This window comes from Vanacampus margaritifer, chromosome 4 (assembly GCF_051991255.1).
Source record: "Vanacampus margaritifer isolate UIUO_Vmar chromosome 4, RoL_Vmar_1.0, whole genome shotgun sequence".
NCBI classification, from domain to species: domain Eukaryota; kingdom Metazoa; phylum Chordata; class Actinopteri; order Syngnathiformes; family Syngnathidae; genus Vanacampus; species Vanacampus margaritifer.
In genome coordinates this window covers 16,192,222-16,203,157 of record NC_135435.1, presented here as the reverse complement: position 1 = coordinate 16,203,157, position 10,936 = coordinate 16,192,222, and the positions used below count along the sequence as shown (strand labels likewise).

The 10,936-nt window shown below is 36.3% G+C and overlaps 1 protein-coding gene across 2 annotated transcripts in view; it reads right to left on the bottom strand.

The window, feature by feature from the left end:
• Nucleotides 1-275: 275 nt before the first annotated feature.
• The window catches only part of myo1ea (myosin IEa), a 48,123-nt gene continuing 37,462 nt past the window's right edge, over nt 276-10,936 (bottom strand). The window contains exons 20-29 of one of the 2 annotated variants that reach the window (XM_077563514.1): nt 8,829-8,943; nt 8,577-8,746; nt 8,356-8,501; nt 7,490-7,636; nt 6,203-6,363; nt 6,041-6,121; nt 5,615-5,810; nt 4,407-4,442; nt 3,034-3,203; nt 276-1,353 (exon numbers count right to left, since the gene is read on the bottom strand). In XM_077563514.1, coding sequence (XP_077419640.1) covers nt 1,277-1,353; nt 3,034-3,203; nt 4,407-4,442; nt 5,615-5,810; nt 6,041-6,121; nt 6,203-6,363; nt 7,490-7,636; nt 8,356-8,501; nt 8,577-8,746; nt 8,829-8,943 — 1,299 coding nt within the window. In that variant the 3' untranslated portion in view covers nt 276-1,276. The remainder of the gene's footprint in view (nt 1,354-3,033; nt 3,204-4,406; nt 4,443-5,614; nt 5,811-6,040; nt 6,122-6,202; nt 6,364-7,489; nt 7,637-8,355; nt 8,502-8,576; nt 8,747-8,828; nt 8,944-10,936) is intronic. The other variant, XM_077563515.1, reaches the window with a different exon arrangement.

Below are 10,936 nucleotides of genomic sequence, written 5' to 3'. Positions count from 1 at the left end.
CTACTAATACCTCTAGTTCTTAATATAAAATTTAACATAACAAAATTGGGAGTTTTGTTGTGAAAATGTGGGAATTTGGGGAATGTGAAAGATTCTGGCAATATTTTTAATGGTAATTATTTTTCGTGGAGAATGTGGAAATATAGGAATTGGGGTTAAAATAGTTTCCACAATGCCCTGCAAAAATGAGTAAGTATTAAAATTAGAATGGTTTTGATTGTTGAATGCTATTCAGCAGGTTCTGAAACACTCACGTAGAAAGAAGACAAACACTGTTCAACAATACATGCTTTATTTAAAAAACAAAACAAACAAAAAAAACCTCTCATTTACTGTCTCGTATTGCACAAAACCACAGAACCATCCGAGATCCAAAGTGATGATGAAGTCCCAGCAGTTGATGAAGCAACTTTGAGCACAATGTGGTTATTTGGTCAAACATAACCAAGTGAGCGGAATGTGAAAGAAAAACGCAGCTTGCAGTGCACAAAAAAAAACAAAAACAACAGCAACAAATGACTTCTGTGAACACGAAACAACAAAAAGGGATCACCGCCATGTGTGAGAGAAGCCTTAAAGCGACCCTGTGAGTATTCCGACGAATATACAACAATTCTTCATTTAAGACTAAACGGCATTTCCCCGTGAACACATATACAGAAAGGGAATTTAAAGTGTAAACAAAAATCACATGGGCCTTCATTACTTGACTCAACAAAGTGTGTCCAAGGTAGTAGTACCTGTACTGATAAAGTGCTAACACACTCGACAGCGTGCTCGGGTTACAGTACACACAGAGACGCTTACCATCTTTGGTGTCTAAAAACGGTATAAAAATCACTAACGACCAATTTCCCTGCGAGCTTTGCATCGACAAAATAAATATGATGGCATCTTTTAGGAATCATCTCAGGATAAGAAGGATTAAAAACAACAAAAAAAGCGTTAATCACAGCCTGTTCCCAGATTATGCGTACTGTGACTTTGAAAGGGTTCCTCGGCAAAAAAAAAAAAAGGTCTCATCAGGACAGAAAAGCTTGTATAAATACAATAAATAGTTTTTGTTCCGCCCTTCCGAAAAGGACAGAAGCAGTCCTCTTGTGTTGGGGAAGTGGACCCTCAAAGAGAGTTTACATTCATGGACTATGCAAGGCAGTAGTGGAGGATTCACCCAGAAATCCCACAGTGCTTCTTGACGTTCCTCCGCCTGGAAAAATGGCGGGCGGGCGGACAGACTCCTTCGTCCCGTCCGTCCGTCCGTCCGTCCGTCGACCTTCTAGATCTTGGCAACATAGTTGTTGGGGAAAAGGCCTTGCTTCCCTCGCAGACGTCCTGACCACCATCCTGAAGCGTCTGAAACAATCAGACAGCGAGTCGCTAGATTAAGATTAGATTGAATATTATTTATATTTTTGTCATTTCTATACATGTATTTTATATTACAAAACAAAAATATAAATGTCACAGTTTACTTTAATAATAACAAAAAATAATTCGTTCAAATTTTCATTGCAATGTTTAGGAGTAAATTGTAATCAAGTAAACCATAAACTTTTTCACAATTCTTTTGTTTACACAATTTGACAGAAGATTGAAAACAGGAAGTATTTCAAGCCCAGCGTGGTTTTTGCTGGAGTCGATCCTCTTTGATCCTACCTTTTACGCCTACAGAAAGTGATGGCTGTGCGTACATTTTACAGTGTACATCTTTGGGCATGATTTTTGACGTAGTATATTGTGACATTGTTTGAAAAAAAAAACGGGATTTAATTACTTGTAAACAGAAGGATGGGTACTGTACAATATTTTGGTCTAAATGTTTTTAAATGTGTATTATTTTAAAAGTATGCTTTAAGACTGTTTAAAAATAAAAGTGCCGCAAATGCTATAAAAACATGCCTAGGGTGTATTTAAATAGGGTCCGTACTTCTATAACGCGGATTTCACTTATTGCAAACGTGATGGAGGGGTATTACTGCATTAAAAAAAATACTAATAAAAATGTTAAGTGTTTATGTAAAACATCACATTTTAATAATTAACTGTTTCCATCTTTTGTTGTTTATTTTTTATATATATATATATATATATATATATATATATATATATATATATATTTTAAATTTACATCTAAATTATCTCATTTACTGCCATTGACGGCTATAGACGTCAAAAATGAATTTGAACTGTTTGTTTCACATTTTTTCCCACTTGTTAACAAGAGTATGAAAACATAGAAAAAAAAATGTATTGTACATTTAGAACAGACATAAAATTTGTGATTAATCTTGAGATTAATTACTATCAAAAATTGTAATCGCATAATGCCCCATAATAATAAAAAAGAAAAGATTATAAAAAATGATGGGCGTCAGACGATTATATATTTTTAATTGTAATTAATCGATTAATCACAAATTTTATATTTGTTATGAATGCATAATAAAAAAAAAATCTACGTTTTCATACTCTTAACAAAAGTGGGAAAAAAATTTAAACTAATATAGTTCAAATGAATTTTTTACATCTATAGCCGTCAATGGCAGTGAATGAGTTAATATTTAACATATCCCATTATTTCCCTAATAAACAACCTAATGCACATGTAAATATATTGTCTATTTGTTTTTTGTTTTTTAATCTAAAATACTAAATTAACCAATTTGATCAAATAAATAAAACATGTTTAATGTATAAATCAGTTTATTTCAAACTTACGCTCCAGTATTCTCATTCTAATTTTATAATTATTTGTTCAAATATGGGCAACAAAGTTTTTTTTCCCATAAAAACAATTTAATGCAAACGTAAAATAGCTAATGCCAGTATTGTTACTTTAATATTTAAGCTTACTAAATTATTAAACTATTAAAATAAACATGTTAAATGTGCATACTGGCTTTGTTTGTGTGGAGGGGGATGCAGTTAATGAGCGGGCGCCTTTAATTTGCAGTCTGGATGCCGACCGCCGACACACTTGCGGATCGTCCGACATAATGACAAGCTAAAATGTCTCCCGTGATGCTCACGTACCCTCTCTGATGATGTCAATGATGTCGTTGGCGTTGAAGCTCAGCTCGTCCGTGTCTTGGGCGTCGTAAGCGTACAGGGCTTTGCACTGGGGCACCTGAGGTTTAGGCTTGGGTGCAGGCTTGGGTCGTCCGCCCCCTGGTGGAGGTCTGGTGGTTGACGGTCGGTGAGCTCTGACGACGACACAACAGTAGCAACGTGCGTTAGCGCCACTACAGCTGTCTCACTAAAAGTTAGGATTTGCATCATTCACGCTTCTAATAGGCCGATTCCATGAGGATTGTAATTAAGCTCCGCCTCCACCCCTCCCAAAACAAAACTAAATGTGTTTGGGGTTTTTTATGCAGAAAAGACTATGATGTGAATTTATATGAGGAAGGTCACAACACCTCAGTAGGCTGCTGTAATATTATTCATTTTTCAATAAGTATAAAGAATATATCGCTAGATTTTTCTTTTCAATATGCAAATACTGACAGGCAAGCATATGTATTATATAATATTCATATTATGTGAATGCTGAAATGCAACCATTTCCATTAACTCATTCACTGCCATTGGCAGCTATAGACGTCAAAAATTCATTTGAACTATTTCTATTAGTATAAAATTTTCCCACTTTTGTTAACAAGAATATAAAAACCTAGACATTTTTTTTATTGTACATTTTGAACAGATAAAAAAAAATAATCATGACTTAGCTATTGAAGTCATGCGATTAATTACAATTAAAAAAATTAATCACCTGACGCGATAAAAAAAGAGTATTAAAAATTTGACGATTAAATTTTTTAATTGTAATTAATTGCATGATTTCACCAGTTAACTCACGAATAATCACAAATTTTATATCTGTTCTAAATGTACAATATTTTTTCCCCTAGGTTTTCATACTCTTACTCTTTCATACTGTTAACAAAAAAGTTAAACTAATAGAAATAGTTCAAATGAATTTTTGACGTCTATAGCCGTCAATGGCAGTTAATGAGTTAGTATTATTCAAGTGAAAAAAAAAAAGACTAGCGTGAAATTGCTGCCATTTAAGAATTCTCCTTCCTCTTATGTGAATGATGAGGGACAAGCATTCAACATTGACAGCCATGTTTTGTTGAAGGTCGAATGCACAAACGGCTTCCAACCGCCGTAAATTATACTGTCGTCTCAAATTTTACCTTTACAATTGCTCAACATTCTCATATACAATGAGACAATACACACACGCAAAAATTCAAACTTCAACCTCATGTTGCTTGAAGCTTTGCTATTATGGGATGTTTGCTTCACAAGTCAAAGCGTGGCAGTGGAGTAAAGCGTCTGTAATTAAAATCTTTTTCTACTGTGATCTAACCGCCACCCAAAACACAGCAAACACTCACATTCTTCCATTTGAAGCTGCTCCACTGACTCCATTGCTATAAAAAGAGTACATTATACAAATTACATCAAATTAGGGAGACGTGTGTGTGTGCATGTTGACCAACATTACCCTGGGAAGGCCTCGTCCTGAACGCCGTCGCTATTTACTATGTGTATTGGTCATTCCGCAATTGGAGGACATTTTCTTGATGGAACACTTACATATCACAATATAACTATTTGAAATTAACTTATTTTTTTTCCCCCTGTAAGATGTGTTGACATCGCTTCCTTGTAATTGTTACAATGTTTTAAGACAGACATTTTTAAATAGTAGAAATGACACACCAAAGTTTTAAAATGTTTTAGCCATCTAGAGCAAGAGGGGGGAAAGAAAGCTACAATGCTACATGGTAAGTCCCCTCTTTTATTCTTCATATTTTTCTCATTTTTATTGCTATAATAGTATGTTAACCCAAATCAACTCTACCCTGTTACTCATGATCGAAAAAAGACAATATATTGCTATAATATTATCAAAGTTTTTCTTTTTTATTACATAGCTAACTAAGTTTGTTCTTAACCAGTTAGCATAGCAGCTCAACACAGCTAGCTTGTGCGCTTGAACAAAACTATAACATTATCATTGATTTATTTTCCGCGAGTAATACTAACATTATTGTTCACCTGAAATGTAGTTTATTTAATTGTAAATGAATTATTCAGTAATCATTTTAAAATATGTTTTTCAGGTGCCTGAGTATCAGTAAGTAGTTTCTTCTTAACCAGTTAGCATAGCAGCTAACACAACACGCTTGTACGCTAGAGCAAAAACTGTTATCATTAGCAAGGATTTGCAAACCCATCACTGCGAGTAATACTAACATTATTGTTCACCTGAAATGTAGTTTATTTAATTGTAAATTAATTATTCAGTATGTTTTCCAGGTGCCTGAGTATCAGTAACAGGTTTGTGCCAAACGCAGCATGACCTAAAATACTAAAAGAGTCAAATTGCAGGTGTAAATAAACGGTCAGTTTTGCAAAAAATGTTACAGCCTAAAATCGTCCTCTAATCCTGGAATGACCCACGCGTTTGTTAAGAATCATAAGTCGCTTCAAATAATCTTTATCGATGTTGTATCATGAACCTCAACACATGCTAGCCAACCTCAACACTGACTTGAGCTCTACTGTCTTGTCACGCATCGTGAGTGTGATTCCTCACCCTGCAGCTCCTTGATCAGGAACCCTGAGGAAGTCCAGATTGGGTCCAGGTGGCGGTCGTACGCTGCCCCTCTCCCTGGGCTGGCTGAGGTTGCTGGGGAGGTGCGGGCGCACGGCGTCGCCTTGGTGCTGATAGAGCGAGTTCCGCATATTGGCCATGTGATTGGTGTTCTTCACACTGCCGTTCTGGTGAGCGACTGCCGGGAGGAGAGAGGGAAATTTCAGATATTTGAAAGAATAAAATTCCAATGAATTAATCGGCTGATTTATTTAAAAAATATATAATGGATAAAATCACTTTTTTGGGTTCCCTTAATGCTAACAACAATTACAGCCTAAGGATTATCAAGTGACAAATCTCTCTCCTGAACCCAAAAAGTTGCGAGCGTCACTGTTTTAGAGAATCCGTAGCGTGTAAATGCAGCACCTGGAGGTCCCGGCGCAGTCCGTGACGGCGTGTTCTGGTGTGTTCGAGTGAGTCTCTGGGTGTTGCTGGGCCTGGAGGGACCTGAGAAAGGAAGGTGACGCAAGTGAGTTTTGTGCACATCACCAGGGCTCATTTTCCCAACTACAATGCGCTTCTACTCACGCGTGTTCCGAGGAAGTCCCGGTCCGATGCTGACCTGCAGATTTTTGCCGGAAGGCTTGAGCATGGCTATGTCTGCCTGACCCTGGACGAAGGAGACCTGCCGGGTGCCGGCTCCGCCACTTAAGATGCCCCAGTTCTCCTTCTTCAGCTTCAATGACAGTCTAACGTCCAAAGAAAAGATGTTCCTTTATCCAACTTTTCTGGTCGAAAATGCATCTGTCTTTCTATAGTCGACATAAACATTCTATACAAATAAAGTTGAGCTAAGTAGCAGGTGTTTGAAGCTTTATTATTACCGTAACATACATGCTAATTTCTGTAGCCCGTTTAAAGCGTTTTGCTTAATATGTTAGCATTACGCTAGCGGCTTTTATAACTTATTCACTGCCATAAAAAATTTTTTTTTTTAAATCATTAAAAATTAGGGGCAAGAGGCAATTAATTTTTTTAATCGCATGACTTCACTAGTTAACTCATGATTAATCACAAATTTTATATCGGTTCTAAATGTACAATAAAAAAATTCTAGGTTTTCATACTCTTGTTAACAAAAGTGGGGAAAAAAATGTTAAATTAATAGAAATAGTTACAATTATTATTTTTTTAGGTCTATAGCCGTCAATGGCAATGAATACATTTTAAAAAAGAAAGAAGAAAAGATAAAAAATTCGGGGTGTCAAGGTGATTAAAATTTTTAATCGGAATTAATCACATGACTTTACTAGTTAACTCGCGATTAATCCCACATTTCATATCTGTTCTAAATGTACAATAAAAAAAAATCTATGTTTTCATACTCTTGTTAACAAAAGTGGATTTTCTTTTTTTTTAAACTAATAGAAATAGTTCAAATGAATTTTTTACGTTTGTAGCCGTCAATGGCAGTGAATAAATTAATTTGATAAAATGACAATAGTCTGGTTGAACATTTCGGTGTTTAAATATGCGATGATTAATTCAGTTTTGCTCTTGTATGCTGTGTTTGTATATACATGTTGAAGCAACAGTTATTGAACGTTTTTAATTACCATCACATTCAGCTTTATTTCTGTAGCCCTCATATGGTGTTATGCGTTTCAGTCAACCCCACATAGTCATGGTTGGGCGTTTGCAAATTCACATTTTCCCAGAATTATTCTTAATAATAATAATAATAAATAATAATAATAACTTGTATGTCTCATGGTTTAGGCCAGTGGTGTCAAATATACGGCCCGCGGGCCTGGTTTAGGCCTTTTTGACTTGTGTTGTATGGATTTGCATGCATGTGCCTGCGTGTATCCTTACGTGTTACTAAACTTGAGTGGTAGAGTCCTCTGGGTTTTCTCCTCGAACCTGCGGGCCAGTAAGCTGATGAACTCCGTCTTGAAAACACATTCCAACAGGCTGTCGTACTCCTGCTCGTGTAAGATCATGAAGTCATCCTGCAGGGTGCTGTGGGGGGAAAAAACAAAAATGTGCATGTTGGGGATTACAAACTGTAAAGACCATCATCACATTATTGGTATTATTCAGAATAATAGTGGTGATAAAGAACGTGCTTCCAGGTTTCTTTGGACTTTGGCATCATCAAAAGATATTAGGGATGTGCCATAGCACTTTTTTGCACACCTTAAAATAAGTCTGTTTTCACACCGATACTGATATATTAAGGTATAAAGTTATGTCAACTTAATTCTTCTCATGCACTGAATTATTTTACAAAAAAATACAAAGCATATTAACTCATTCACTGCCATTGACAGCTATAGACGTCAAAAATTCATTTGAACTATTTCTATTAGTTTAACATTTTTTTCCACTTTTGTTAAGAGTATGAAAACCTAGAAAAAAAATTGTGTACATTTAGAACAGATATAAAATTTGTGATTAATCGCGATCGTGAAAATTACAATTTTTAATCTTAGTTAATCACATGACTTAGTTAACTCACGATTAATCACAAATTTGTTCTAAATGTAAAATAAAACAAATACGAGGTTTTCATACTCTTGTTAACAAAAGTGGAAAAAATGTTAAACTAATAGAAATAGTTAAACTGAATTTGTGACATCTATAGCCGTCAATGTCAGTGAATGAGTTAATTAGTACATGAATCCCAAGCTGCACATCAAGGATTTGGATGAAATGCTCAAACGACGACGAGTTTGTACCTCATGGAAACCCCCAAGATCTTCTCCACGTTGATATTCCGCTTGAGCACCTCGGTCAGTTGTCCTTTCTCTGGTCCCTGGCTCACCTTTTCTCTTCCGATCAGGTACACCGACCTCGGCGTCAGGATCAAGTCCCTCTTGATTGGCTGAATGTCGGCAAATACAATTCATGAGTACAAAATAAATCTGAACAGAAGTAAAGAGCTGAGGTTGAAATCCACCTTGAAGCGGCGATCATATTTAGTGACTTTGTCTGCAAAGTCGATCTTCTCCCTCTTGGCCAAAAACTGACGTAGCTCGGGCCTGTCGTCCATCCCCAGGTAGTCTCCCACAAAGTTTCTGTTCAGGCTGTGTCGCCGCCTCTCCTTGTGATTCAGCAGCAGGTCAGACGCTATTACAGACACGCCAACACACGCGCGCAAGTGAGCAAAGCGTAACGCGCACACTGGACCTTCACGTGACGCCGCGCTTACCTTCCTCGCGCATCTGGACGTACTTCTTGCGGGCCGCGTATTTCCGCCAGGTTTTTTGGATGGTTCTGGCATAGCCATCAAACTTGCGCTCCCTGGTCTCCTCCAGCAGAAAGAGCTGCCAAAAAAATGCATTTAAAAAGAATCACTAACCAAAACATGGACTAAAATATTGAAAATATACAATTTTGTATATTCCCAACCAATATAGTGAGAAATCATGAAGGTGGGAAATTATCCAATTTTACTTAATTGGTTAGTAAATCATCGATTTACTATAAATAATGTATCATCTAACTATGCCAGCAAGATGTAGTGACAGGCAGAAACCTTGCACCTCCAAATTATTACAAATTTGAAGGAAATGAAAAAGAGGGGAAAAAACTCAATTATGCTTTCATTGATTAAAAAAGTACACATGTAACACCCCCTCTAAAATGAGTTAATAATATGTAAAAATAAAAATAAATAAATAAAAGACGGTAAAAAAAAAAAAGTATGAAATGGACCATATTCTGCCCAATATTGATATGTAAGCTTGGCTTGATAAATTCCATACTATGATCCTATTTTGAGTCATCCAATTTTGCTTAAATTGCAAGTTGGCCAGTGCTCCGGCTGATCCAGCAGATGGCACTGTGGTGAAAGAAAAGCATCACCGATCGCTCCAATTTTATGTTTCACTAATGTTGCTGATTCAGCATTTTGACATGTTTCTATCATACGGTTAAAAAAAAAAAAACTTATTTAGGAGGGAAATCACTTTTATGCAAAAAAAAAAAAAAAAGTCAATACTGACAATGTTGATCTTTTTACTGTTTGGAAACTTTTGCAATTAATTCATGCATAGAAAAAGATTACTGCTCATTACCAGAATGCTGACGCAATTGATGAAACAAAACGTGAAAACAGACACACCGAAGATAGTCAATTTCAAAACTATTTTTTAAGTAAACTTAATAGTCTTTCAAATTATGTATATTAAAATTAAAAGCATTTTGTTAAGCTTTTGTGTCAGTTTGAAAGGATTATTCCCCACAAATTCTGCCTAGCAACAAGTAGTTATGCAATGAATCAAACAACACTTCAGGGATAAACCGATGGAGAGCGGATGAAGTGAACATTTTTTAATGTCATTTCGCCACAACAGGAAGCCATTTTCCCAGTTCAAGAAAGCCACCTGTTTTAGGGTTTTTTCTAAATGTAATTTCCTGTGAGACCATCGACAACACACAATCACAATCCTCCAAGGCGGCAAGACAAAACATCCTGCCCACCAGCTCTGTATCAGTACATGCCATAACACCACCAATGCCACCAGCATCAACAACAACCACACAGCATAGGTGTCACGTTGTTATAACCCTTTAAGCAAGTGATAATTGAACACAAAAATTGTGCATCAGTACATGTAGACAGATGATATAAATGTAGTCACAGCCAGGTGTGTATGCTAAATCCGCATCATCAACGTTATTATTAGAGCATATTCTTTTCAATGCAATAGTCAGAGCAGCAACATTAAAAATAATCAAGTTTATTTTTAATGTTGCTGCTCTGACTATTGCATCTAATCTAAAAACAGATTTAGATGTCAACTGCTAATGCTGTAAAATGTTTACATGATGATTTAAGACTTATTCCTACACTCTCACCCATTGAAATCTAGATTTTGGCCTGTTTTACTGCCGCTTCTCCTCCCTCGACTTGAAACTTTATTTGAAAAACATTATATTGATGATAATTATGCTTAACGTTTCAAGGATCCTTTACAGAGATATGAATAATAAATGTCTTTTTCGACTTTGATGTGTCATTTTGAGCCACTTCAACAGTATGAATGACAGGTTTTCCGTCACCACTTTGGGTCTTTGCAGCCATCTGGCTTAGCATCTAACAATCTTCACTTGTTTCGTCCGACAGGGAAAAAAGAAAAACCTTCAGTCCAAAAACTAATTAGCCTGCCTCTGTCTTATCACGGAGAAAGGTTTGTTTTGAGAAGCCTGTCAGCCGCTTTCATTCTGTGTCATATTTGACTTTCATAAGCGCACCTCGGTGACGAGGACTTTGAGCGTGAGGCGGGCGGCGGGTCGCTGGTGAATAAGTAACAT